The sequence below is a fragment of the Nerophis lumbriciformis genome, linkage group LG18, assembly GCF_033978685.3.
Source record: "Nerophis lumbriciformis linkage group LG18, RoL_Nlum_v2.1, whole genome shotgun sequence".
Classification (NCBI taxonomy): domain Eukaryota; kingdom Metazoa; phylum Chordata; class Actinopteri; order Syngnathiformes; family Syngnathidae; genus Nerophis; species Nerophis lumbriciformis.
Genome location: NC_084565.2, coordinates 42,485,001 through 42,512,372, shown reverse-complemented (window position 1 = coordinate 42,512,372; position 27,372 = coordinate 42,485,001). Strand labels below are relative to the sequence as shown.

The 27,372-nt window shown below is 25.2% G+C and overlaps 1 protein-coding gene across 2 annotated transcripts in view; it reads right to left on the bottom strand.

Moving 5' to 3' along the window:
* Positions 1 to 27,372, bottom strand: part of szt2 (SZT2 subunit of KICSTOR complex) — a 332,720-nt gene that overhangs the window by 245,410 nt on the left and 59,938 nt on the right. For both annotated transcript variants that reach the window (XM_061978415.1, XM_061978416.1), the window contains exons 14-15: positions 26,207 to 26,321; positions 16,451 to 16,656 (exon numbers count right to left, since the gene is read on the bottom strand). In XM_061978415.1, the coding sequence (XP_061834399.1) occupies positions 16,451 to 16,656; positions 26,207 to 26,321 (321 nt within the window). The remainder of the gene's footprint in view (positions 1 to 16,450; positions 16,657 to 26,206; positions 26,322 to 27,372) is intronic.

The following is a 27,372-nucleotide window of genomic DNA, read 5'->3' as shown; positions in this document are numbered from 1 at the left end:
ATACAAAACTTGAAGTTGATCTAAAGATTTAAGCATTTAAAGTAAAAAACAAAAAATAAAATTATGTATGACTTATTATTAACAATTTGGGTCCCTGAGATTTTTAGTGTTTTTTTGTTTTTTTTGAAAACTGTCATGTTTTAAAAAATAATAATGAATCAAAATCAGTGTTGTTTTAAATGATGGACCTATTAAAGACTCCAATTACTTCACATCAAATATTCCACTTTGAAGTTTTTTTTGTGCGAAAATGTTGCATATTTACTGTGTTTGTTTATATAACAAAAAACAGCATAAAACAAACAAAAGAAAACGTGAAAAAAATCATAAAAAAGGTATAATTGACATACAAAACTTGAAGTTGATCTAGAGATTTAAGCATTTAAAGTAAAAATAATTAAAATAATGTATGACTTATTTTGAACACTTTTGGATCCCTGAGATTTTTTGATTTTTTTCCTACAAACTGTCATGGCTCAGAAAATAATGAATCAAAATCAGTGTTATAAATTATTGACCTATCGAAGGCTCCAATTACTTCACATCAAATATTCCACTTTGACGGGGTTTTTTGTGGGAAAATGTTGCATATTTACTGTGTTTGCCATTGAAAAAAGTGTTCTATAACAAAAAAAACAGCATTAAACAAACATGAAAAAAATCATAAAAAAGGTATACTCGACATACAAAACTTGAAGTTGATCTAAAGATTTAAGCATTTAAAGTAAAAAACAAAAAATAAAATTATGTATGACTTATCATTAACAATTTGGGTCCCTGAGATTTTTAGTGTTTTTTTGTTTTTTTTGAAAACTGTCATGTTTTAAAAAATAATAATGAATCAAAATCAGTGTTGTTTTAAATGATGGACCTATTAAAGACTCCAATTACTTCACATCAAATATTCCACTTTGAAGTTTTTTTTGTGGGAAAATGTTGCATATTTACTGTGTTTGCCATTAAAAAAAAAGTTCTATAACAAAAAACAGCATTAAACAAACAAAAGAAAACTGAAAAAAAAAATCTTAAAAAAACGTATAATCGACATAAAAAATTTGAAGTTGATCTAAAGATTTAAGCATTTAAAGTAAAAAAAAAAAAATTTTTAAAAAAATTATGTATGACTTATTTTTAACAATTTGGGTCCCTGAGATTTTTAGGTTTTTTTTGTTTTGTTTTTTAAACTGTCATGGCTAAAAAAAATAATAATGAATCAAAATCAGTGTTGTTTTAAATTATGGACCTATTAAAGACTCCAATTACTTCACATCAAATATTCCACTTTGAAGTTTTTTTTGTGGGAAAATGTTGCATATTTACTGTGTTTGCCATTAAAAAAAAAAGTTCTATAACAAAAAACAGCATTAAACAAACAAAAGAAAACTGGGGAAAAAAAAATCTTAAAAAAACGTATAATCGACATAAAAAACTTGAAGTTGATCTAAAGATTTAAGCATTTAAAGTAAAAAAAATAAAAAATAAAATTATGTATGACTTATTATTAACAATTTGGGTCCCTGAGATTTTTTTTTTTTTTTTTTTTTTTTTTTTAAACGGTCATGGCTCAAAAAATAATAATGAATCAAAATCAGTGTTGTTTTAAATGATGGACCTATTAAAGACTCCAATTACTTCACATCAAATATTCCACTTTGAAGTTTTTTTTGTGGGAAAATGTTTCATATTTACTGTGTTTGCCATTAAAAAAAAAAGTTCTATAACAAAAAACAGCATTAAACAAACAAAAGAAAACTGGAAAAAAAAAATCTTAAAAAAACGTATAATCGACATAAAAAACTTGAAGTTGATCTAAAGATTTAAGCATTTAAAGTAAAAAAAATAAAAAATAAAATTATGCATGACTTATTATTAACAATTTGTGTCCTTGAGATTTTTAGTGTTTTTTGTTGTTGTTTTTTTTTAAACTGTCATGTTTTAAAAAATAATAATGAATCAAAATCAGTGTTGTTTTAAATGATGGACCTACTATTAAAGATTCCAATTACTTCACATCAAATATTCCACTTTGAAGTTTTTTTTGTGGGAAAATGTTGCATATTTACTGTGTTTGCCATTAAAAAAAAAAGTTCTATAACAAAAAACAGCATTAAACAAACAAAAGAAAACTGGAAAAAAAAAATCTTAAAAAAACGTATAATCGACATAAAAAACTTGAAGTTGATCTAAAGATTTAAGCATTTAAAGTAAAAAAAAATAAAAAATAAAATTATGCATGACTTATTATTAACAATTTGTGTCCTTGAGATTTTTAGTGTTTTTTGTTGTTGTTTTTTTTTAAACTGTCATGTTTTAAAAAATAATAATGAATCAAAATCAGTGTTGTTTTAAATGATGGACCTACTATTAAAGATTCCAATTACTTCACATCAAATATTCCACTTTGAAGTTTTTTTTGTGGGAAAATGTTGCATATTTACTGTGTTTGCCATTAAAAAAAAAAGTTCTATAACAAAAAACAGCATTAAACAAACAAAAGAAAACTGGAAAAAAAAAAATCTTAAAAAAACGTATAATCGACATAAAAAACTTGAAGTTGATCTAAAGATTTAAGCATTTAAAGTAAAAAAATAAAATTATGTATGACTTATTATTAACAATTTGGGTCCCTGAGATTTTTAGTGTTTTTTTGGTTGTTTTTTTTTTTAAACTGTCACGTTTTAAAAAATAATAATGAATCAAAATCAGTGTTTTTTTAAATTATGGACCTATTAAAGGCTCCAATTACTTCACATCAAATATTCCACTTAGAAGGTTTTTTTGTGGGAAAATGTTGCATATTTACTATGTTTGCCATTAAAAAAAAAAGTTCTATAACAAAAAACAGCATTAAACAAACAAAAGAAAACTGGAAAAAATCTTAAAAAATACGTATAATCGACATAAAAAACTTGAAGTTGATCTAAAGATTTAAGCATTTAAAGTAAAAAAAATAAAAAATAAAATTATGCATGACTTATTATTAACAATTTGGGTCCCTGAGATTTTTAGTGTTTTTTTGGTTTTTTTTTTTAAACTGTCATGTTTTAAAAAATAATAATGAATCAAAATCAGTGTTGTTTTAAATTATGGACCTATTAAAAACTCCAATTACTTCACATCAAATATTCCACTTTGAAGTTTTTTTTGTGGGAAAATGTTTCATATTTACTGTTTGCCATTAAAAAAAAAGTTCTATAACAAAAAACAGCATTAAACAAACAAAAGAAAACTGGAAAAAAAAAATCTTAAAAAAACGTATAATCGACATAAAAAACTTGAAGTTGATCTAAAGATTTAAGCATTTAAAGTAAAAAAAATAAAAAATAAAATTATGCATGACTTATTATTAACAATTTGGGTCCCTGAGATTTTTAGTTTTTTTTGGTTGTTTTTTTTTAAACTGTCATGGCTCAAAAAATAATAATGAATCAAAATCAGTGTTGTTTTAAATTATGGACCTATTAAAGACTCCAATTACTTCACATCAAATATTCCACTTTGAAGGTTTTTTTGTGGGAAAATGTTGCATATTTACTGTGTTTGCCATTAAAAAAAAAAGGTTCTATAACAAAAAACAGCATTAAACAAACAAAAGAAAACTGGGAAAAAAAAATCTTCAAAAAAACGTATAATCGACATAAAAAACTTGAAGTTGATCTAAAGATTTAAGCATTTAAAGTAAAAAAAATAAAAAATAAAATAATGTATTACTTATTTTTAACAATTTGGGTCCCTGAGATTTTTAGTGTTTTTTTTTTTGTTTTTTTTAAACTGTCATGGCTCAAAAACTAATAATGAATCAAAATCAGTGTTGTTTTAAATTATGGACCTATTAAAGACTCCAATTACTTCACATGAAATATTCCACTTTGAAGTTTTTTTTGTGGGAAAATGTTTCATATTTACTGTGTTTGCCATTAAAAAAAATGTTCTATAACAAAAAACAGCATTAAACAAACAAAAGAAAACTGGAAAAAAAAAATCATAAAAACACGTATAATCGACATAAAAAACTTGAAGTTGATCTAAAGATTTAAGCATTTAAAGCAAAAAAAATAAAATAAAATAAAAAATTATGTATGACTTATTTTTAACAATTTGGGTCCCTGAGATTTTTAGTTTTTTTTTTGTTTTTTTTTTAAACTGTCATGGCTAAAAAAAAAAATAATGAATCAAAATCAGTGTTGTTTTAAATTATGGACCTATTAAAGGCTCCAATTACTTCACATCAAATATTCCACTTTGAAGTTTTTTTTGTGGGAAAATGTTGCATATTTACTGTGTTTGCCATTAAAAAAAATGTTCTATAACAAAAAACAGCATTAAACAAACAAAAGAAAACTGAAAAAAAAAATCTTAAAAACGTATAATCGACATAAAAAATTTGAAGTTGATCTAAAGATTTAAGCATTTAAAGTAAAAAAATAAAAAATAAAATTATGTATGACTTATTATTAACAATTTGGGTCCCTGAGATTTTTAGTGTTTTTTTTTTTTTTTTAAATTGTCATGGCTCAAAAAATAATAATGAATCAAAATCAGTGTTGTTTTAAATTATGGACCTATTAAAGACTCCAATTACTTCACATCAAATATTCCACTTTGAAGTTTTTTTTGTGGGAAAATGTTGCATATTTACTGTGTTTGCCATTAAAAAAAAAAGTTCTATAACAAAAAACAGCATTAAACAAACAAAAGAAAACTGGAAAAAAAAAATCTTCAAAAAAACGTATAATCGACATAAAAAACTTGAAGTTGATCTAAAGATTTAAGCATTTAAAGTAAAAAAAATAAAAAATAAAATTATGCATGACTTATTAACAATTTGGGTCCCTGAGATTTTTAGTGTTTTTGTTTTTGTTTTTTTTAAACTGTCATGGCTCAAAAAATAATAATGAATCAAAATCAGTGTTGTTTTAAATTATGGACCTATTAAAGGCTCCAATTACTTCACATCAAATATTCCACTTTGAAGTTTTTTTTCTGGGAAAATGTTTCATATTTACTGTATTTCCCATTTAAAAAAAAGTTATATAACAAAAAACAGCATTAAACAAACAAAAGAAAACTGGAAAAAAAAAATCTTAAAAAAACGTATAATCGACATAAAAAACTTGAAGTTGATCTAAAGATTTAAGCATTTAAAGTAAAAAAATAAAAAATAAAATTATGTATGACTTATTATTAACAATTTGGGTCCCTGAGATTTTTAGTGTTTTTTTGTTGTTTTTTTAAACGGTCATGGCTCAAAAACTAATAATGAATCAAAATCAGTGTTGTTTTAAATGATGGACCTATTAAAGACTCCAATTACTTCACATCAAATATTCCACTTTGAAGTTTTTTTTGTGGGAAAATGTTGCATATTTACTGTGTTTGCCATTAAAAAAAAAAGTTCTATAACAAAAAAACAGCATTAAACAAACAAAAGAAAACTGGAAAAAAAAAATCTTAAAAAAACGTATAATCGACATAAAAAACTTGAAGTTGATCTAAAGATTTAAGCATTTAAAGTAAAAAAATAAAAAATAAAATTATGTATGACTTATTATTAACAATTTGGGTCCCTGAGATTTTTAGTGTTTTTTTGTTGTTTTTTTAAACGGCCATGGCTCAAAAACTAATAATGAATCAAAATCAGTGTTGTTTTAAATGATGGACCTATTAAAGACTCCAATTACTTCACATCAAATATTCCACTTTGAAGTTTTTTTTGTGGGAAAATGTTGCATATTTACTGTGTTTGCCATTAAAAAAAAAAGTTCTATAACAAAAAAACAGCATTAAACAAACAAAAGAAAACTGGGAAAAAAAAAATCTTAAAAAAACGTATAATCGACATAAAAAACTTGAAGTTGATCTAAAGATTTAAGCATTTAAAGTAAAAAAAAATAAAAAATAAAATAATGTATTACTTATTTTTAACAATTTGGGTCCCTGAGATTTTTAGTGTTTTTGTTTTTGTTTTTTTTAAACTGTCATGGCTCAAAAAATAATAATGAATCAAAATCAGTGTTGTTTTAAATTATGGACCTATTAAAGACTCCAATTACTTCACATCAAATATTCCACTTTGAAGTTTTTTTTGTGGGAAAATGTTTCATATTTACTGTGTTTGCAATTAAAAAAAAAATGTTCTATAACAAAAAACAGCATTAAACAAACAAAAGAAAACTGGAAAAAAAAAATCTTAAAAAAACGTATAATCGACATAAAAAACTTGAAGTTGATCTAAAGATTAAAGCAGTTAAAGTAAAAAACTAAAAAATAAAATTATGTATGACTTATTATTAACAATATGGGTCCCTGAGATTTTTAGTGTTTTTTTTTTATTTTTTAAAATGTCATGGCTCAAAAAATAATAATGAATCAAAATCAGTGTTGTTTTAAATTATGGACCTATTAAAGACTCCAATTACTTCACATCAAATATTCCACTTTGAAGTTTTTTTTGTGGGAAAATGTTGCATATTTACTGTGTTTGCCATTAAAAAAAAAAGTTCTATAACAAAAAACAGCATTAAACAAACAAAAGAAAACTGAAAAAAAAAATCTTAAAAAAATGTATAATCGACATAAAAAATTTGAAGTTGATCTAAAGATTTAAGCATTTAAAGTAAAAAAATAAAAAATAAAATAATGTATGACTTATTTTTAACAATTTGGGTCCCTGAGATTTTTAGTGTTTTTTTTTTTTTTTTTTTTTTTTTTTTTTTTAAACTGTCATGTTTTAAAAAATAATAATGAATCAAAATCAGTGTTGTTTTAAATTATGGACCTATTAAAGACTCCAATTACTTCACATCAAATATTCCACTTTGAAGTTTTTTTTGTGGGAAAATGTTGCATATTTACTGTGTTTGCCATTAAAAAAAAAAGTTCTATAACAAAAAACAGCATTAAACAAACAAAAGAAAACTGAAAAAAAAAATCTTAAAAAAACATATAATCGACATAAAAAACTTGAAGTTGATCTAAAGATTTAAGCATTTAAAGTAAAAAAATAAAATTATGTATGACTTATTTTTAACAATTTGGGTCCCTGAGATTTTTAGTGTTTTTTTGGTTTTTTTTTTAAACTGTCATGTTTTAAAAAATAATAATGAATCAAAATCAGTGTTGTTTTAAATTATGGACCTATTAAAGGCTCCAATTACTTCACATCAAATATTCCACTTTGAAGTTTTTTTTGTGGGAAAATGTTGCATATTTACTGTGTTTGCCATTAAAAAAAAAAGTTCTATAACAAAAAACAGCATTAAACAAACAAAAGAAAACTGGGAAAAAAAAAATCTTAAAAAAACGTATAATCGACATAAAAAACTTGAAGTTGATCTAAAGATTTAAGCATTTAAAGTAAAAAAATAAAATTATGTATGACTTATTATTAACAATTTGGGTCCCTGAGATTTTTAGTGTTTTTTTGGTTGTTTTTTTTGAACTGTCATGTTTAAAAAAATAATAATGAATCAAAATCAGTGTTTTTTTAAATTATGGACCTATTAAAGGCTCCAATTACTTCACATCAAATATTCCACTTTGAGGTTTTTTTTGTGGGAAAATGTTTCATATTTACTGTGTTTGCCATTAAAAAAAAAAGTTCTATAACAAAAAACAGCATTAAACAAACAAAAGAAAACTGGAAAAAAAAAATCTTAAAAAAACGTATAATCGACATAAAAAACTTGAAGTTGATCTAAAGATTTAAGCATTTAAAGTAAAAAAATAAAAAATATAATTATGTATGACTTATTATTAACAATTTGGGTCCCTGAGATTTTTTTTTTTTTTTTTTTTTTTTTTTTAAACGGTCATGGCTCAAAAAATAATAATGAATCAAAATCAGTGTTGTTTTAAATGATGGACCTATTAAAGACTCCAATTACTTCACATCAAATATTCCACTTTGAAGTTTTTTTTGTGGGAAAATGTTTCATATTTACTGTGTTTGCCATTAAAAAAAAAAGTTCTATAACAAAAAACAGCATTAAACAAACAAAAGAAAACTGGAAAAAAAAAATCTTAAAAAAACGTATAATCGACATAAAAAACTTGAAGTTGATCTAAAGATTTAAGCATTTAAAGTAAAAAAAATAAAAAATAAAATTATGCATGACTTATTATTAACAATTTGTGTCCTTGAGATTTTTAGTGTTTTTTGTTGTTGTTTTTTTTTAAACTGTCATGTTTTAAAAAATAATAATGAATCAAAATCAGTGTTGTTTTAAATGATGGACCTACTATTAAAGATTCCAATTACTTCACATCAAATATTCCACTTTGAAGTTTTTTTTGTGGGAAAATGTTGCATATTTACTGTGTTTGCCATTAAAAAAAAAAGTTCTATAACAAAAAACAGCATTAAACAAACAAAAGAAAACTGGAAAAAAAAAATCTTAAAAAAACGTATAATCGACATAAAAAACTTGAAGTTGATCTAAAGATTTAAGCATTTAAAGTAAAAAAAATAAAAAATAAAATTATGCATGACTTATTATTAACAATTTGTGTCCTTGAGATTTTTAGTGTTTTTTGTTGTTGTTTTTTTTTAAACTGTCATGTTTTAAAAAATAATAATGAATCAAAATCAGTGTTGTTTTAAATGATGGACCTACTATTAAAGATTCCAATTACTTCACATCAAATATTCCACTTTGAAGTTTTTTTTGTGGGAAAATGTTGCATATTTACTGTGTTTGCCATTAAAAAAAAAAGTTCTATAACAAAAAACAGCATTAAACAAACAAAAGAAAACTGGAAAAAAAAAAATCTTAAAAAAACGTATAATCGACATAAAAAACTTGAAGTTGATCTAAAGATTTAAGCATTTAAAGTAAAAAAATAAAATTATGTATGACTTATTATTAACAATTTGGGTCCCTGAGATTTTTAGTGTTTTTTTGGTTGTTTTTTTTTTAAACTGTCACGTTTTAAAAAATAATAATGAATCAAAATCAGTGTTTTTTTAAATTATGGACCTATTAAAGGCTCCAATTACTTCACATCAAATATTCCACTTAGAAGGTTTTTTTGTGGGAAAATGTTGCATATTTACTATGTTTGCCATTAAAAAAAAAAGTTCTATAACAAAAAACAGCATTAAACAAACAAAAGAAAACTGGAAAAAATCTTAAAAAATACGTATAATCGACATAAAAAACTTGAAGTTGATCTAAAGATTTAAGCATTTAAAGTAAAAAAAATAAAAAATAAAATTATGCATGACTTATTATTAACAATTTGGGTCCCTGAGATTTTTAGTGTTTTTTTGGTTTTTTTTTTTAAACTGTCATGTTTTAAAAAATAATAATGAATCAAAATCAGTGTTGTTTTAAATTATGGACCTATTAAAAACTCCAATTACTTCACATCAAATATTCCACTTTGAAGTTTTTTTTGTGGGAAAATGTTTCATATTTACTGTTTGCCATTAAAAAAAAAGTTCTATAACAAAAAACAGCATTAAACAAACAAAAGAAAACTGGAAAAAAAAAATCTTAAAAAAACGTATAATCGACATAAAAAACTTGAAGTTGATCTAAAGATTTAAGCATTTAAAGTAAAAAAAATAAAAAATAAAATTATGCATGACTTATTATTAACAATTTGGGTCCCTGAGATTTTTAGTTTTTTTTGGTTGTTTTTTTTAAACTGTCATGGCTCAAAAAATAATAATGAATCAAAATCAGTGTTGTTTTAAATTATGGACCTATTAAAGACTCCAATTACTTCACATCAAATATTCCACTTTGAAGGTTTTTTTGTGGGAAAATGTTGCATATTTACTGTGTTTGCCATTAAAAAAAAAAGGTTCTATAACAAAAAACAGCATTAAACAAACAAAAGAAAACTGGGAAAAAAAAATCTTCAAAAAAACGTATAATCGACATAAAAAACTTGAAGTTGATCTAAAGATTTAAGCATTTAAAGTAAAAAAAATAAAAAATAAAATAATGTATTACTTATTTTTAACAATTTGGGTCCCTGAGATTTTTAGTGTTTTTTTTTTTGTTTTTTTTAAACTGTCATGGCTCAAAAACTAATAATGAATCAAAATCAGTGTTGTTTTAAATTATGGACCTATTAAAGACTCCAATTACTTCACATGAAATATTCCACTTTGAAGTTTTTTTTGTGGGAAAATGTTTCATATTTACTGTGTTTGCCATTAAAAAAAATGTTCTATAACAAAAAACAGCATTAAACAAACAAAAGAAAACTGGAAAAAAAAAATCATAAAAACACGTATAATCGACATAAAAAACTTGAAGTTGATCTAAAGATTTAAGCATTTAAAGCAAAAAAAATAAAATAAAATAAAAAATTATGTATGACTTATTTTTAACAATTTGGGTCCCTGAGATTTTTAGTTTTTTTTTTGTTTTTTTTTTAAACTGTCATGGCTAAAAAAAAAAATAATGAATCAAAATCAGTGTTGTTTTAAATTATGGACCTATTAAAGGCTCCAATTACTTCACATCAAATATTCCACTTTGAAGTTTTTTTTGTGGGAAAATGTTGCATATTTACTGTGTTTGCCATTAAAAAAAATGTTCTATAACAAAAAACAGCATTAAACAAACAAAAGAAAACTGAAAAAAAAAATCTTAAAAACGTATAATCGACATAAAAAATTTGAAGTTGATCTAAAGATTTAAGCATTTAAAGTAAAAAAATAAAAAATAAAATTATGTATGACTTATTATTAACAATTTGGGTCCCTGAGATTTTTAGTGTTTTTTTTTTTTTTTTAAATTGTCATGGCTCAAAAAATAATAATGAATCAAAATCAGTGTTGTTTTAAATTATGGACCTATTAAAGACTCCAATTACTTCACATCAAATATTCCACTTTGAAGTTTTTTTTGTGGGAAAATGTTGCATATTTACTGTGTTTGCCATTAAAAAAAAAAGTTCTATAACAAAAAACAGCATTAAACAAACAAAAGAAAACTGGAAAAAAAAATCTTCAAAAAAACGTATAATCGACATAAAAAACTTGAAGTTGATCTAAAGATTTAAGCATTTAAAGTAAAAAAAATAAAAAATAAAATTATGCATGACTTATTAACAATTTGGGTCCCTGAGATTTTTAGTGTTTTTGTTTTTGTTTTTTTTAAACTGTCATGGCTCAAAAAATAATAATGAATCAAAATCAGTGTTGTTTTAAATTATGGACCTATTAAAGGCTCCAATTACTTCACATCAAATATTCCACTTTGAAGTTTTTTTTCTGGGAAAATGTTTCATATTTACTGTATTTCCCATTTAAAAAAAAGTTATATAACAAAAAACAGCATTAAACAAACAAAAGAAAACTGGAAAAAAAAAATCTTAAAAAAACGTATAATCGACATAAAAAACTTGAAGTTGATCTAAAGATTTAAGCATTTAAAGTAAAAAAATAAAAAATAAAATTATGTATGACTTATTATTAACAATTTGGGTCCCTGAGATTTTTAGTGTTTTTTTGTTGTTTTTTTAAACGGTCATGGCTCAAAAACTAATAATGAATCAAAATCAGTGTTGTTTTAAATGATGGACCTATTAAAGACTCCAATTACTTCACATCAAATATTCCACTTTGAAGTTTTTTTTGTGGGAAAATGTTGCATATTTACTGTGTTTGCCATTAAAAAAAAAAGTTCTATAACAAAAAAACAGCATTAAACAAACAAAAGAAAACTGGAAAAAAAAAATCTTAAAAAAACGTATAATCGACATAAAAAACTTGAAGTTGATCTAAAGATTTAAGCATTTAAAGTAAAAAAATAAAAAATAAAATTATGTATGACTTATTATTAACAATTTGGGTCCCTGAGATTTTTAGTGTTTTTTTGTTGTTTTTTTAAACGGCCATGGCTCAAAAACTAATAATGAATCAAAATCAGTGTTGTTTTAAATGATGGACCTATTAAAGACTCCAATTACTTCACATCAAATATTCCACTTTGAAGTTTTTTTTGTGGGAAAATGTTGCATATTTACTGTGTTTGCCATTAAAAAAAAAAGTTCTATAACAAAAAAACAGCATTAAACAAACAAAAGAAAACTGGGAAAAAAAAAATCTTAAAAAAACGTATAATCGACATAAAAAACTTGAAGTTGATCTAAAGATTTAAGCATTTAAAGTAAAAAAAAATAAAAAATAAAATAATGTATTACTTATTTTTAACAATTTGGGTCCCTGAGATTTTTAGTGTTTTTGTTTTTGTTTTTTTTAAACTGTCATGGCTCAAAAAATAATAATGAATCAAAATCAGTGTTGTTTTAAATTATGGACCTATTAAAGACTCCAATTACTTCACATCAAATATTCCACTTTGAAGTTTTTTTTGTGGGAAAATGTTTCATATTTACTGTGTTTGCAATTAAAAAAAAAATGTTCTATAACAAAAAACAGCATTAAACAAACAAAAGAAAACTGGAAAAAAAAAATCTTAAAAAAACGTATAATCGACATAAAAAACTTGAAGTTGATCTAAAGATTTAAGCATTTAAAGTAAAAAAAAATAAAAAATAAAATAATGTATTACTTATTTTTAACAATTTGGGTCCCTGAGATTTTTAGTGTTTTTTTTTTATTTTTTAAAATGTCATGGCTCAAAAAATAATAATGAATCAAAATCAGTGTTGTTTTAAATTATGGACCTATTAAAGACTCCAATTACTTCACATCAAATATTCCACTTTGAAGTTTTTTTTGTGGGAAAATGTTGCATATTTACTGTGTTTGCCATTAAAAAAAAAAGTTCTATAACAAAAAACAGCATTAAACAAACAAAAGAAAACTGAAAAAAAAAATCTTAAAAAAATGTATAATCGACATAAAAAATTTGAAGTTGATCTAAAGATTTAAGCATTTAAAGTAAAAAAATAAAAAATAAAATAATGTATGACTTATTTTTAACAATTTGGGTCCCTGAGATTTTTAGTGTTTTTTTTTTTTTTTTTTTTTTTTTTTTTTTTAAACTGTCATGTTTTAAAAAATAATAATGAATCAAAATCAGTGTTGTTTTAAATTATGGACCTATTAAAGACTCCAATTACTTCACATCAAATATTCCACTTTGAAGTTTTTTTTGTGGGAAAATGTTGCATATTTACTGTGTTTGCCATTAAAAAAAAAAGTTCTATAACAAAAAACAGCATTAAACAAACAAAAGAAAACTGAAAAAAAAAATCTTAAAAAAACATATAATCGACATAAAAAACTTGAAGTTGATCTAAAGATTTAAGCATTTAAAGTAAAAAAATAAAATTATGTATGACTTATTTTTAACAATTTGGGTCCCTGAGATTTTTAGTGTTTTTTTGGTTTTTTTTTTAAACTGTCATGTTTTAAAAAATAATAATGAATCAAAATCAGTGTTGTTTTAAATTATGGACCTATTAAAGGCTCCAATTACTTCACATCAAATATTCCACTTTGAAGTTTTTTTTGTGGGAAAATGTTGCATATTTACTGTGTTTGCCATTAAAAAAAAAAGTTCTATAACAAAAAACAGCATTAAACAAACAAAAGAAAACTGGGAAAAAAAAAATCTTAAAAAAACGTATAATCGACATAAAAAACTTGAAGTTGATCTAAAGATTTAAGCATTTAAAGTAAAAAAATAAAATTATGTATGACTTATTATTAACAATTTGGGTCCCTGAGATTTTTAGTGTTTTTTTGGTTGTTTTTTTTGAACTGTCATGTTTAAAAAAATAATAATGAATCAAAATCAGTGTTTTTTTAAATTATGGACCTATTAAAGGCTCCAATTACTTCACATCAAATATTCCACTTTGAGGTTTTTTTTGTGGGAAAATGTTTCATATTTACTGTGTTTGCCATTAAAAAAAAAAGTTCTATAACAAAAAACAGCATTAAACAAACAAAAGAAAACTGGAAAAAAAAAATCTTAAAAAAACGTATAATCGACATAAAAAACTTGAAGTTGATCTAAAGATTTAAGCATTTAAAGTAAAAAAATAAAAAATATAATTATGTATGACTTATTATTAACAATTTGGGTCCCTGAGATTTTTAGTGTTTTTTTTTTTTTAAACTGTCATGTTTTAAAAAATAATAATGAATCAAAATCAGTGTTGTTTTAAATGATGGACCTATTAAAGACTCCAATTACTTCACATCAAATATTCCACTTTGAAGTTTTTTTTGTGGGAAAATGTTTCATATTTACTGTGTTTGCCATTAAAAAAAAAGTTCTATAACAAAAAAACAGCATTAAACAAACAAAAGAAAACTGGAAAAAAAAATCTTAAAAAAACGTATAATCGACATAAAAAACTTGAAGTTGATTTTAAGATTTAAGCATTTAAAGTAAAAAAAATAAAAAATTAAATTATGTATGACTTATCTTTAACAATTTGAGTCCCTGAGATTTTTAGTTTTTTTTTGTTGTTTTTTTTAAACTGTCATGTTTTAAAAAATAATAATGAATCAAAATCAGTGTTTTAAATTATGGACCTATTAAAGGCTCCAATTACTTCACATCAAATATTCCACTTTGAAGTTTTTTTTGTGGGAAAATGTTTCATATTTACTGTGTTTGCCATTAAAAAAAAAAAGTTCTATAACAAAAAAACAGCATTAAACAAACAAAAGAAAACTGGAAAAAAAAAATCTTAAAAAAACGTATAATCGACATAAAAAACTTGAAGTTGATCTAAAGATTTAAGCATTTAAAGTAAAAAAATAAAAAATAAAATAAGGTATGACTTATTATTAACAATTTGGGTCCCTGAGATTTTTAGTGTTTTTTTTTTTTTTTTTTAAATTGTCATGGCTCAAAAACTAATAATGAATCAAAATCAGTGTTGTTTTAAATTATGGACCTATTAAAGACTCCAATTACTTCACATCAAATATTCCACTTTGAAGTTTTTTTTGTGGGAAAATGTTGCATATTTACTGTGTTTGCCATTAAAAAAAAAAGTTCTATAACAAAAAACAGCATTAAACAAACAAAAGAAAACTGGAAAAAAAAAATCTTAAAAAAACGTATAATCGACATAAAAAACTTGAAGTTGATCTAAAGATTTAAGCATTTAAAGTAAAAAAATAAAAAATAAAATTATGTATGACTTATTATTAACAATTTGGGTCCCTGAGATTTTTAGTGTTTTTGTTTTTTGTTTTTTTTAAACTGTCATGGCTCAAAAACTAATAATGAATCAAAATCAGTGTTGTTTTAAATTATGGACCTATTAAAGACTCCAATTACTTCACATCAAATATTCCACTTTGAAGTTTTTTTTGTGGTAAAATGTTGCATATTTACTGTGTTTGCCATTAAAAAAAAAAGTTCTATAACAAAAAACAGCATTAAACAAACAAAAGAAAACTGGGGGAAAAAAAATCTTAAAAAAACGTATAATCGACATAAAAAACTTGAAGTTGATCTAAAGATTTAAGCATTTAAAGTAAAAAAAAAAATATTTAAAAAAAATCATGGATCCAGAAGTGTTAAAAATACCGTATTTTTCGGACTATAAGTCGCAGTTATATATATGTTATATATATATATATATATATATATATATATATATATATATATATATATATATATATATATATGTCTTAATAAGGTTATCCAAAAAATAGTGCTCAATACCGTAGTAGAGCGCAATATATTTATGTGTGGGGAAAAAAAATCACAAGACTACTTCATCTCTACAGGCCTGTTTCATGAGAGGGTTCCCTCAATCAAAATCTCCTGATGATTGAGGGAACCCCCTCATGAAACAGGCCTGTAGAGATGAAGTAGTCTTGTGATTTTTTTCCCACACATACATATATATATACATATATATATATATATATATATATATATCTTATATATGTTTTTTCCTTCTTTAATATGCATTTTCGGCAGGTGCGACTTATACTCCGGTGCGACTTATACTCCGAAAAATACGGTAAGTCATACATGACTTATTTTTAACACTTTTGGATCCCTGAGATTTTAGTGGGGGGGTTTTCTGAATACTGTCATGGCTCAAAAAATGATAATACATCAAAATCAGTGTTGTTATAAATGATTGACCTATTGAAGGCTCTAATTACTTCACATCAAATATTCTACACAGAAAAAAAAATTTTTTGTGTGTTTTTGCCATTAAGAATTGGGTTTTCTTGAACAAAAAGGGCATAAGATATTAAACAAACAGATTAAAAGTGTTTAATTTTTTTAAATAAATGACCTATTTTTACCTTTTTATGGGTCTCCAGGATCAAAACTTGAGGAGCCTTAACTGTTAAATAAATCTATATACTGTATTGTAATGGTTTTAAAAATGAAATATATGAAAATGGCCCCAATATGCTTTCATTTTTCAATGTGCGGCCCTTAGTGGCCAAAGTTTGGACACCCCTGGTCTATATTGAATGACATTTGGATTAAAAAAATAGTCATTCCATTTGATTTACTGGGCCACTGACCGAATGAGCAGCTTCTCCAGGGGCTTGTTGAGTACCACCACACACGGGCGGTCTGACAGCGCCTGCTTGGGAGCGGAGAGCGAGGGCGACTTGGACGGCGATGGGTGGCCCGCCGCCTTCCTCTTGGTCTTGGGCGTGGCCTCTTTGTTTTGAACGCGATGCGGGAAGCGCAGCTTGAGGATCTGCTCTCTGAGCTCATCCACAATCTGGCAGGAGACACAATACGACATCTTGCAGTACAACAATCCCTTAAGTGCAAAAGCAGTGAAGTTGTCACGTTGTGTAAATGGTCAATAAAAAGAGAATACAACAAATCCTTTTCAACTTATATTCAATTGAATAGACTGCAAAGACGAGATATTAAACGTTGGGACTGAGAAACATGGACATTTTAGAATCCATTAAGAATAGTTACAAATAAGAATTGCAATTAATCTAAAAATCGAAAATGGTTATAAGTACACCTCTGCATTAAATGGTATACTTATTAATAGTAAAGAAAAGAAATATAGAGATCAACTTATAACTAGGGACAACTTTATTAACATAGTTTTTTTAGAGTTTTAAAGTGAATTAATTAATGATTTGTTTAAAAAATGGTTATAAGTACACCTCTGCATAAAATGGTATATTTATTTATAGTAAAGAAAAGAAAAGAAATATGGAGATAAACTTATAACAAAAAACAACGTTAACATTGTTTTTTTTAGAGTTTTAAAGTCCATTAATTTGCCACCCCTAATGATTTGTCTAGAAAATTGATATAAGTACACCTCTGCATAAAATGGTATACTTATTAATAGTAAAGAAAATAACATAAATATGGAGATAAACTTATAACAAAGAACAACTTTATTAACATTGTTTTTTTTAGAGTTTTAAAGTGCATTAATGTGCCACCCCTAATGATTTGTCTAAAAAATGGTTATAAGTACACCTCTGCATAAAATGGTATACTTATTTATAGTAAAGAAAATAACATAAATATGGAGATAAACTTATAACAAAGAACAACTTTATTAACATTGTTTTTTTTAAGAGTTTTAAAGTCCATTAATTTGCCACCCCTAATGATTTATCTAAAAAATGGTTATAAGTACACCTCTGCATAAAATGGTATACTTATTTATAGTAAAGAAAAGAAAATAAATATAGAGATCAACTTATAACAAAGAACAACTTTATTAACATTGTTTTTTTAGAGTTTTAAAGTGCATTAATTTGCCACCCCTAATGATTTGTCTAGAAAAATTGTCATAAGTACACCTCTGCATAAAATGGTATACTTATTTATAGTAAAGAAAAGAAAATAAATATAGAGATCAACTTATAACAAAGAACAACTTTATTAACATTGTTTTTTTTAGAGTTTTAAAGTGCATTAATGTGCCACCCCTAATGATTTGTCTAAAAAATGGTTATAAGTACACCTCTGCATAAAATGGTATACTTATTTATAGTAAAGAAAATAAATATAGAGATCAACTTATAACAAAGAACAACTTTATTAACATTGTTTTTTTAGAGTTTTAAAGTGCATTAATTTGCCACCCCTAATGATTTGTCTAGAAAATTGTTCTAAGTACACCTCTGCATAAAATGGTATACTTATTAATAGTTAAGAAAAGAAATATAGAGATCAACTTATAACAAGGAACAACTTTATTAACATCGTTTTTTAGAGTTTTAAAGTGCATTAATTTGCCACCCCTAATGATTTGTCTAAAAAATGGTTATAAGTACACCTCTGCATTAAATGGTATACTTATTTATAGTAAAGAAAATAAAATAAATATGGAGATCAACTTATAACAAGGAACAACTTTATTAACATTGTTTTTTTAGAGTTTTAAAGTGCATTAATTTGCCACCCCTAATGATTTGTCTAAAAAATGGTTATAAGTACACCTCTGCATAAAATGGTATACTTATTTATAGTAAAGAAAATAAATATAGAGATCAACTTATAACAAAGAACAACTTTATTAACATTGTTTTTTTAGAGTTTTAAAGTGCATTAATTTGCCACCCCTAATGATTTGTCTAGAAAATTGTTCTAAGTACACCTCTGCATAAAATGGTATACTTATTAATAGTTAAGAAAAGAAATATAGAGATCAACTTATAACAAGGAACAACTTTATTAACATCGTTTTTTAGAGTTTTAAAGTGCATTAATTTGCCACCCCTAATGATTTGTCTAAAAAATGGTTATAAGTACACCTCTGCATTAAATGGTATACTTATTTATAGTAAAGAAAATAAAATAAATATGGAGATCAACTTATAACAAGGAACAACTTTATTAACATTGTTTTTTTAGAGTTTTAAAGTGCATTAATTTGCTATCCCTAATGATTTGTCTAAAAAATGGTTATAAGTACGCCTCTACATAAAATGGTATACTTATTTATAGTAAAGAAAATAAAATAAATATAGAGATCAACTTATAAAAAAGAACAATTTTATTAACATTGTTTTTTTTAGAGTTTTAAAGTGCATTAATGTGCCACCCCTTATGATTTGTCTAAAAAATGGTTATAAGTACACCTCTGCATAAAATGGTATACTTATTTATAGTAAAGAAAAGAAAATAAATATGGAGATCAACTTATAACAAAGAACAACTTTATTAACATTGTTTTTTTTAGAGTTTTAAAGTGCATTAATGTGCCAACCCTAATGATTTGTCTAAAAAATGGTTATAAGTACACCTCTGCATAAAATGGTATACTTATTTATAGTAATGAAAATAAAAGAAATATGGAGATCAACTTATAAAAAGGAACAACTTTATTAACATTGTTTTTTAGAGTTTCAAAGTGCATTAATGTGCCACTCCTAATGATTTGTCTAAAAAATGGTTATAAGTACACCTCTGCATAAAATGGTATACTTATTTATAGTAAAGAAAATAACATAAATATGGAGATCAACTTATAACAAAGAACAACTTTAACATTGTTTTTTTAGAGTTTTAAAGTGCATTAATGTGCCACCCCTAATGATTTGTCTAAAAAATGGTTATAAGTACACCTCTGCATAAAATGGTATACTTATTTATAGTAAAGAAAATAACATAAATATGGAGATAAACTTATAACAAAGAACAACTTTATTAACATTGTTTTTTTTAAGAGTTTTAAAGTCCATTAATTTGCCACCCCTAATGATTTATCTAAAAAATGGTTATAAGTACACCTCTGCATAAAATGGTATACTTATTTATAGTAAAGAAAAGAAAATAAATATAGAGATCAACTTATAACAAAGAACAACTTTATTAACATTGTTTTTTTAGAGTTTTAAAGTGCATTAATTTGCCACCCCTAATGATTTGTCTAGAAAAATTGTCATAAGTACACCTCTGCATAAAATGGTATACTTATTTATAGTAAAGAAAATAAAATAAATATAGAGATCAACTTATAACAAAGAACAACTTTATTAACATTGTTTTTTTTAGAGTTTTAAAGTGCATTAATGTGCCACCCCTAATGATTTGTCTAAAAAATGGTTATAAGTACACCTCTGCATAAAATGGTATACTTATTTATAGTAAAGAAAATAAATATAGAGATCAACTTATAACAAAGAACAACTTTATTAACATTGTTTTTTTAGAGTTTTAAAGTGCATTAATTTGCCACCCCTAATGATTTGTCTAGAAAATTGTTCTAAGTACACCTCTGCATAAAATGGTATACTTATTAATAGTTAAGAAAAGAAATATAGAGATCAACTTATAACAAGGAACAACTTTATTAACATCGTTTTTTAGAGTTTTAAAGTGCATTAATTTGCCACCCCTAATGATTTGTCTAAAAAATGGTTATAAGTACACCTCTGCATTAAATGGTATACTTATTTATAGTAAAGAAAATAAAATAAATATGGAGATCAACTTATAACAAGGAACAACTTTATTAACATTGTTTTTTTAGAGTTTTAAAGTGCATTAATTTGCTATCCCTAATGATTTGTCTAAAAAATGGTTATAAGTACGCCTCTACATAAAATGGTATACTTATTTATAGTAAAGAAAATAAAATAAATATAGAGATCAACTTATAAAAAAGAACAATTTTATTAACATTGTTTTTTTTAGAGTTTTAAAGTGCATTAATGTGCCACCCCTTATGATTTGTCTAAAAAATGGTTATAAGTACACCTCTGCATAAAATGGTATACTTATTTATAGTAAAGAAAAGAAAATAAATATGGAGATCAACTTATAACAAAGAACAACTTTATTAACATTGTTTTTTTTAGAGTTTTAAAGTGCATTAATGTGCCAACCCTAATGATTTGTCTAAAAAATGGTTATAAGTACACCTCTGCATAAAATGGTATACTTATTTATAGTAATGAAAATAAAAGAAATATGGAGATCAACTTATAAAAAGGAACAACTTTATTAACATTGTTTTTTAGAGTTTCAAAGTGCATTAATGTGCCACTCCTAATGATTTGTCTAAAAAATGGTTATAAGTACACCTCTGCATAAAATGGTATACTTATTTATAGTAAAGAAAATAACATAAATATGGAGATCAACTTATAACAAAGAACAACTTTAACATTGTTTTTTTAGAGTTTTAAAGTGCATTAATGTGCCACCCCTAATGATTTGTCTAAAAAATGGTTATAAGTACACCTCTGCATAAAATGGTATACTTATTTATAGTAAAGAAAATAACATAAATATGGAGATAAACTTATAACAAAGAACAACTTTATTAACATTGTTTTTTTTAAGAGTTTTAAAGTCCATTAATTTGCCACCCCTAATGATTTATCTAAAAAATGGTTATAAGTACACCTCTGCATAAAATGGTATACTTATTTATAGTAAAGAAAAGAAAATAAATATAGAGATCAACTTATAACAAAGAACAACTTTATTAACATTGTTTTTTTAGAGTTTTAAAGTGCATTAATTTGCCACCCCTAATGATTTGTCTAGAAAAATTGTCATAAGTACACCTCTGCATAAAATGGTATACTTATTTATAGTAAAGAAAATAAAATAAATATAGAGATCAACTTATAACAAAGAACAACTTTATTAACATTGTTTTTTTTAGAGTTTTAAAGTGCATTAATGTGCCACCCCTAATGATTTGTCTAAAAAATGGTTATAAGTACACCTCTGCATAAAATGGTATACTTATTTATAGTAAAGAAAATAAATATAGAGATCAACTTATAACAAAGAACAACTTTATTAACATTGTTTTTTTAGAGTTTTAAAGTGCATTAATTTGCCACCCCTAATGATTTGTCTAGAAAATTGTTCTAAGTACACCTCTGCATAAAATGGTATACTTATTAATAGTTAAGAAAAGAAATATAGAGATCAACTTATAACAAGGAACAACTTTATTAACATCGTTTTTTAGAGTTTTAAAGTGCATTAATTTGCCACCCCTAATGATTTGTCTAAAAAATGGTTATAAGTACACCTCTGCATAAAATGGTATACTTATTTATAGTAAAGAAAATAACATAAATATGGAGATAAACTTTTAACAAAAAACAACTTTATTAACATTGTTTTTTAGAGTTTTAAAGTCCATTAATTTGCCACCCCTAATGATTTGTCTAGAAAATTGATATAAGTACACCTCTGCATAAAATGGTATACTTATTAATAGTAAAGAAAATAACATAAATATGGAGATAAACTTATAACAAAGAACAACTTTATTAACATTGTTTTTTTTAGAGTTTTAAAGTGCATTAATTTGCCACCCCTACTGATTTGCCTAAAAAATGGTTATAAGTACGCCTCTGCATAAAATGGTATACTTATTTATAGTAAAGAAAATAACATAAATATGGAGATCAACTTATAACAAAGAACAACTTTAACATTGTTTTTTTAGAGTTTTAAAGTGCATTAATGTGCCACCCCTAATGATTTGTCTAAAAAATGGTTATAAGTACACCTCTGCATAAAATGGTATACTTATTTATAGTAAAGAAAATAACATAAATATGGAGATAAACTTATAACAAAGAACAACTTTATTAACATTGTTTTTTTAAGAGTTTTAAAGTCCATTAATTTGCCACCCCTAATGATTTATCTAAAAAATGGTTATAAGTACACCTCTGCATAAAATGGTATACTTATTTATAGTAAAGAAAAGAAAATAAATATAGAGATCAACTTATAACAAAGAACAACTTTATTAACATTGTTTTTTTAGAGTTTTAAAGTGCATTAATTTGCCACCCCTAATGATTTGTCTAGAAAAATTGTCATAAGTACACCTCTGCATAAAATGGTATACTTATTTATAGTAAAGAAAATAAAATAAATATAGAGATCAACTTATAACAAAGAACAACTTTATTAACATTGTTTTTTTTAGAGTTTTAAAGTGCATTAATTTGCCACCCCTAATGATTTGTCTCGAAAATTGATATACGTACACCTCTGCATAAAATGGTATACTTATTTATAGTAAATAAAATAAAATAAATATAGAGATCAACTTATAACAAAGAACAACTTCATTAACATTGTTTTATTAGAGTTTTAAAGTGCATTAATTTGCCACCTCTAATGATTTGTCTCGAAAATTGTTCTAAGTACACCTCTGCATAAAATGGTATACTTATTTATAGTAAAGAAAATAACATAAATATGGAGATAAACTTATAACAAAGAACAACTTTATTAACATTGTTTTTTTAGAGTTTTAAAGTGCATTAATTTGCCACCCCTAATGATTTGTCTAAAAAATGGTTATAAGTACACCTCTGCATAAAATGGTATACTTATTTATAGTAAAGAAAATAAAATAAATACAGAGATCAACTTATAACAAAGAACAACTTTATTAACATTGTTTTTTTAGAGTTTTAAAGTGCATTAATTTGCCACTCCTAATGATTTGTCTAAAAAATGGTTATAAGTACACTTCTGCATAAAATGGTATACTTATTTATAGTAAAGAAAATAAAATAAATATGGAGATACACTTATAACAAAGAACAACTTTATTAACATTGTTTTTTTTAGAGTTTTAAAGTGCATTAATTTGCCACCCCTAATGATTTATCTCGAATATTGATATAAGTACCCCTCTGCATAAAATGGTATACTTATTTATAGTAAAGAAAATAACATAAATATGGAGATAAACTTATAACAAAAAACAACTTTATTAACATTGTTTTTTTTAGAGTTTTAAAGTCCATTAATTTGCCACCCCTACTGATTTGTCTAAAAAATGGTTATAAGTACACCTCTGCATAAAATGGTATACTTATTTATAGTAAAGAAAAGAAAATATGGAGATCAAACTTATAACAAAGAACAACTTTATTAACATTGTTTTTTTAGAGTGTTAAAGTGCATTAATGTGCCACCCCTAATGATTTGTCTAAAAAATGGTTATAAGTACACCTCTGCATAAAATGGTATACTTATTTATAGTAAAGAAAAGAAAAGAAATATGGAGATACACTTATAAAAAGGAACAACTTTATTAACATTGTTTTTTAGAGTTTTAAAGTCCATTAATTTGCCACCCCTAATGATTTGTCTAGAAAATTGTTCTAAGTACACCTCTGCATAAAATGGTATACTTATTAATAGTAAAGAAAAAAAAAGAAATATAGAGATCAACTTATAACAAGGAACAACTTTATTAACATATTTTTTTTAGAGTTTTAAAGTCCATTAATTTGCCACCCCTAATGATTTGTCTAAAAAATGGTTATAAGTACACCTCTGCATAAAATGGTATACTTATTTATAGTGAAGAAAATAACATAAATATGGAGATCAACTTATAACAAATAACAACTTTATTAACATTGTTTTTTTTAGAGTTTTAAAGTGCATTAATTTGCCACCCCTAATGATTTGTCTAGAAAATTGTTCTAAGTACACCTCTGCATAAAATGGTATACTTATTAATAGTAAAGAAAAGAAAAGAAATATAGAGATCAACTTATAACAAGGAACAACTTTATTAACATTGTTTTTATAGAGTTTTAAAGTGCATTAATTTGCCACCCCTAATGATTTATCTAGAAAAATTGTCATAAGTACACCTCTGCATAAAATGGCATACTTATTAATAGTAAAGAAAAGAAATATGGAGATCAGCTTATAACAAATAACAACTTTATTAACATTGTTTTTTTTAAGAGTTTTAAAGTGCATTAATTTGCCACCCCTACTGATTTGTCTAAAAAATGGTTATAAGTACACCTCTGCATAAAATGGTATACTTATTAATAGTAAAGAAAAGAAAAGAAATATAGAGATCAACTTATAAAAAGAACAACTTTATTAACATTGTTTTTTTTAGAGTTTTAAAGTCCATTAATTTGCCACCCCTAATGATTTGTCTAAAAAATGGTTGTAAGTACACCTCTGCATAAAATGGTATACTTATTAATAGTAAAGAAAATAAAATAAATATAGAGATCAACTTATAACAAGGAACAACTTTATTAACATTGTTTTTTTTAGAGTTTTAAAGTGCATTGATTTGCTATCCCTAATGATTTATCTAGAAAAATTGTCATAAGTACACCTCTGCATAAAATGGTATACTTATTTATAGTAAAGAAAATAACATAAATATGGAGATAAACTTATAACAAAGAACAACTTTATTAACATTGTTTTTTTTAGAGTTTTAAAGTCCATTAATTTGCCACCCCTAATGATTTGTCTAAAAAATGGTTATAAGTACACCTCTGCATAAAATGGTATACTTATTTATAGTAAAGAAAAGAAATATGGAGATCAACTTATAAAAAGGAACAACTTTATTAACATTGTTTTTTAGAGTTTTAAAGTCCATTAATTTGCCATCCCTAATGATTTATCTAGAAAAATTGTCATAAGTACACCTCTGTATAAAATGGTATACTTATTAATAGTAAAGAAAAGAAATATGGAGATCAGCTTATAACAAAGAACAACTTTATTAACATTGTTTTTTTTAGAGTTTTAAAGTCCATTAATTTGCCACCCCTAATGATTTGTCTAGAAAATTGTTCTAAGTACACCTCTGCATAAAATGGTATACTTATTAATAGTAAAGAAAAGAAAATAAATATATAAATCAACTTATAACAAATACAATTTTTGTTAACATTGGTTTTTTTTGTTTTTGTTTTTTAAAGAGTTTTAAAGTGCATTCATTTGCCTGAAATTAAAGGAAAATATTTTTCACACACCTTAAATAAATAGAATATAATTAAATAAACTCAATAAATAATAATACTTCCAAAACTGATCAGAAACATTAACACAAACACTTAACCTACCAAACAAAAGTGAATATAACAATTTGTATCGCACCGCACCGGGTATATAAATACATGTAAACGAGGAAGTAGAGGTTTATATACTACATTACCCAGAAGGCTTAGCACTGTAGATAGAAACTGGTAGTAGGTTTTAGCTACGCGGGATGACGACAATTGTGGCCTTTAAGCAATAGAGTTAATATAATGTTAAACACGTTGTTGCCCCTGCTTCATCTACTGTACACAATAAACAAACATACGTTTTGATTAAACAGTTGAAGTGTGTGTTTGAGCGCCGCTAAGAAACATATCCAATTAGCGACAATGGCGCTAATTGGCCAAAATGAGCGGGAAAGTTACAAGCTTTTGTTGCGATAATTAATAATGACGGAGATTGGTTGAATTTGAGTGAATTGGCATGAAATCCGGGAGAGACTGATCAATAGATTTGATATGGTGGGACCGCTGTACCTTGTTTCGAACATGTGCCGGTGTCCCGATAGGGAAGCCCAGTCTCAGCACCATGCAGGGCGTCTTGGAGATGAGACGGACCAGATAGAAGGAGGTGGGGGGCTGCTCAGGTGAACTGTGGACACAAAACAAGGACTTTGAATGTGGCGGAGGGAAAAACAACAACAACTTTTTATTCCTCTAATTAGACCAGGGGTGCTCATTACGTCGATCGCGAGCTACCGGTCGATCTCGGATGGTGTGTCAGTCGATCACCAGCCAGGCATTAAAAAAATAGTCCTAAAAATGAGCGATCATAAATCTTCACTATGACGTCACTTTCGTCACTTGATTGACATTCACGGCACCCGAGGGTCTTCTGAGATGACGCTGGCTGCTGCCAGCTCATTCAAATTACCGACAGGAAGGCGAGAAACACTTTATTTCAACAGACTCTGGCGCCGTACCTGTCGTCAAAACTCCAAAGACCGAGTGCACAGTTGCACAATAAAAGCTCTGCTTCATCCTGCTTGCGCTACCAAAATAAGAGTCTCAGAAAGCTGGCGTGCACAAGCTAGCAAGCTACGGAGTTTGCCAACAATGTATTTCTTGTAAAGTGTATACAAAGGAGTACGGAAGCTGGATAAATAAGATGCCAAAAAGCAACCACTTTCATGTGGTATTGGACAGAAAGGAGGACTTTTTTTCTCCTCCATTCGAAAATGCGGACCTTATCATCACCACTGTCTGATTCTAATCAATGCAAGTCATCAGAATCAGGTAATACACCAACTTATATTCTTGTCTTCATGAAAGAAAGGAATCTATATGTGTTAAACATGCTTGTATTATCTTTAAACACCTTTAACTTGTTAACAATATTAACTATATGTGTTAAACATGCTTGTATTATCTTTAAACACCTTTAACTTATTACCAATATTAACTATAAGCGTTAAACATGCTTGTATTATCTTTAAATACCTTTAACTTGTTAACAATATTAACTATGTGTTAAACATTCTTGTATTATCATTAAACACCTTTAATTTATTAACAATATTAACTATATGTGTTAAACATGCTTGCATTATCTTTAAACACCTTTAACTTGTTAACAATATTAACTATATGTATTAAACATACTTGTATTTTCATTAAACACCTTTAACTTATTAACAATATTA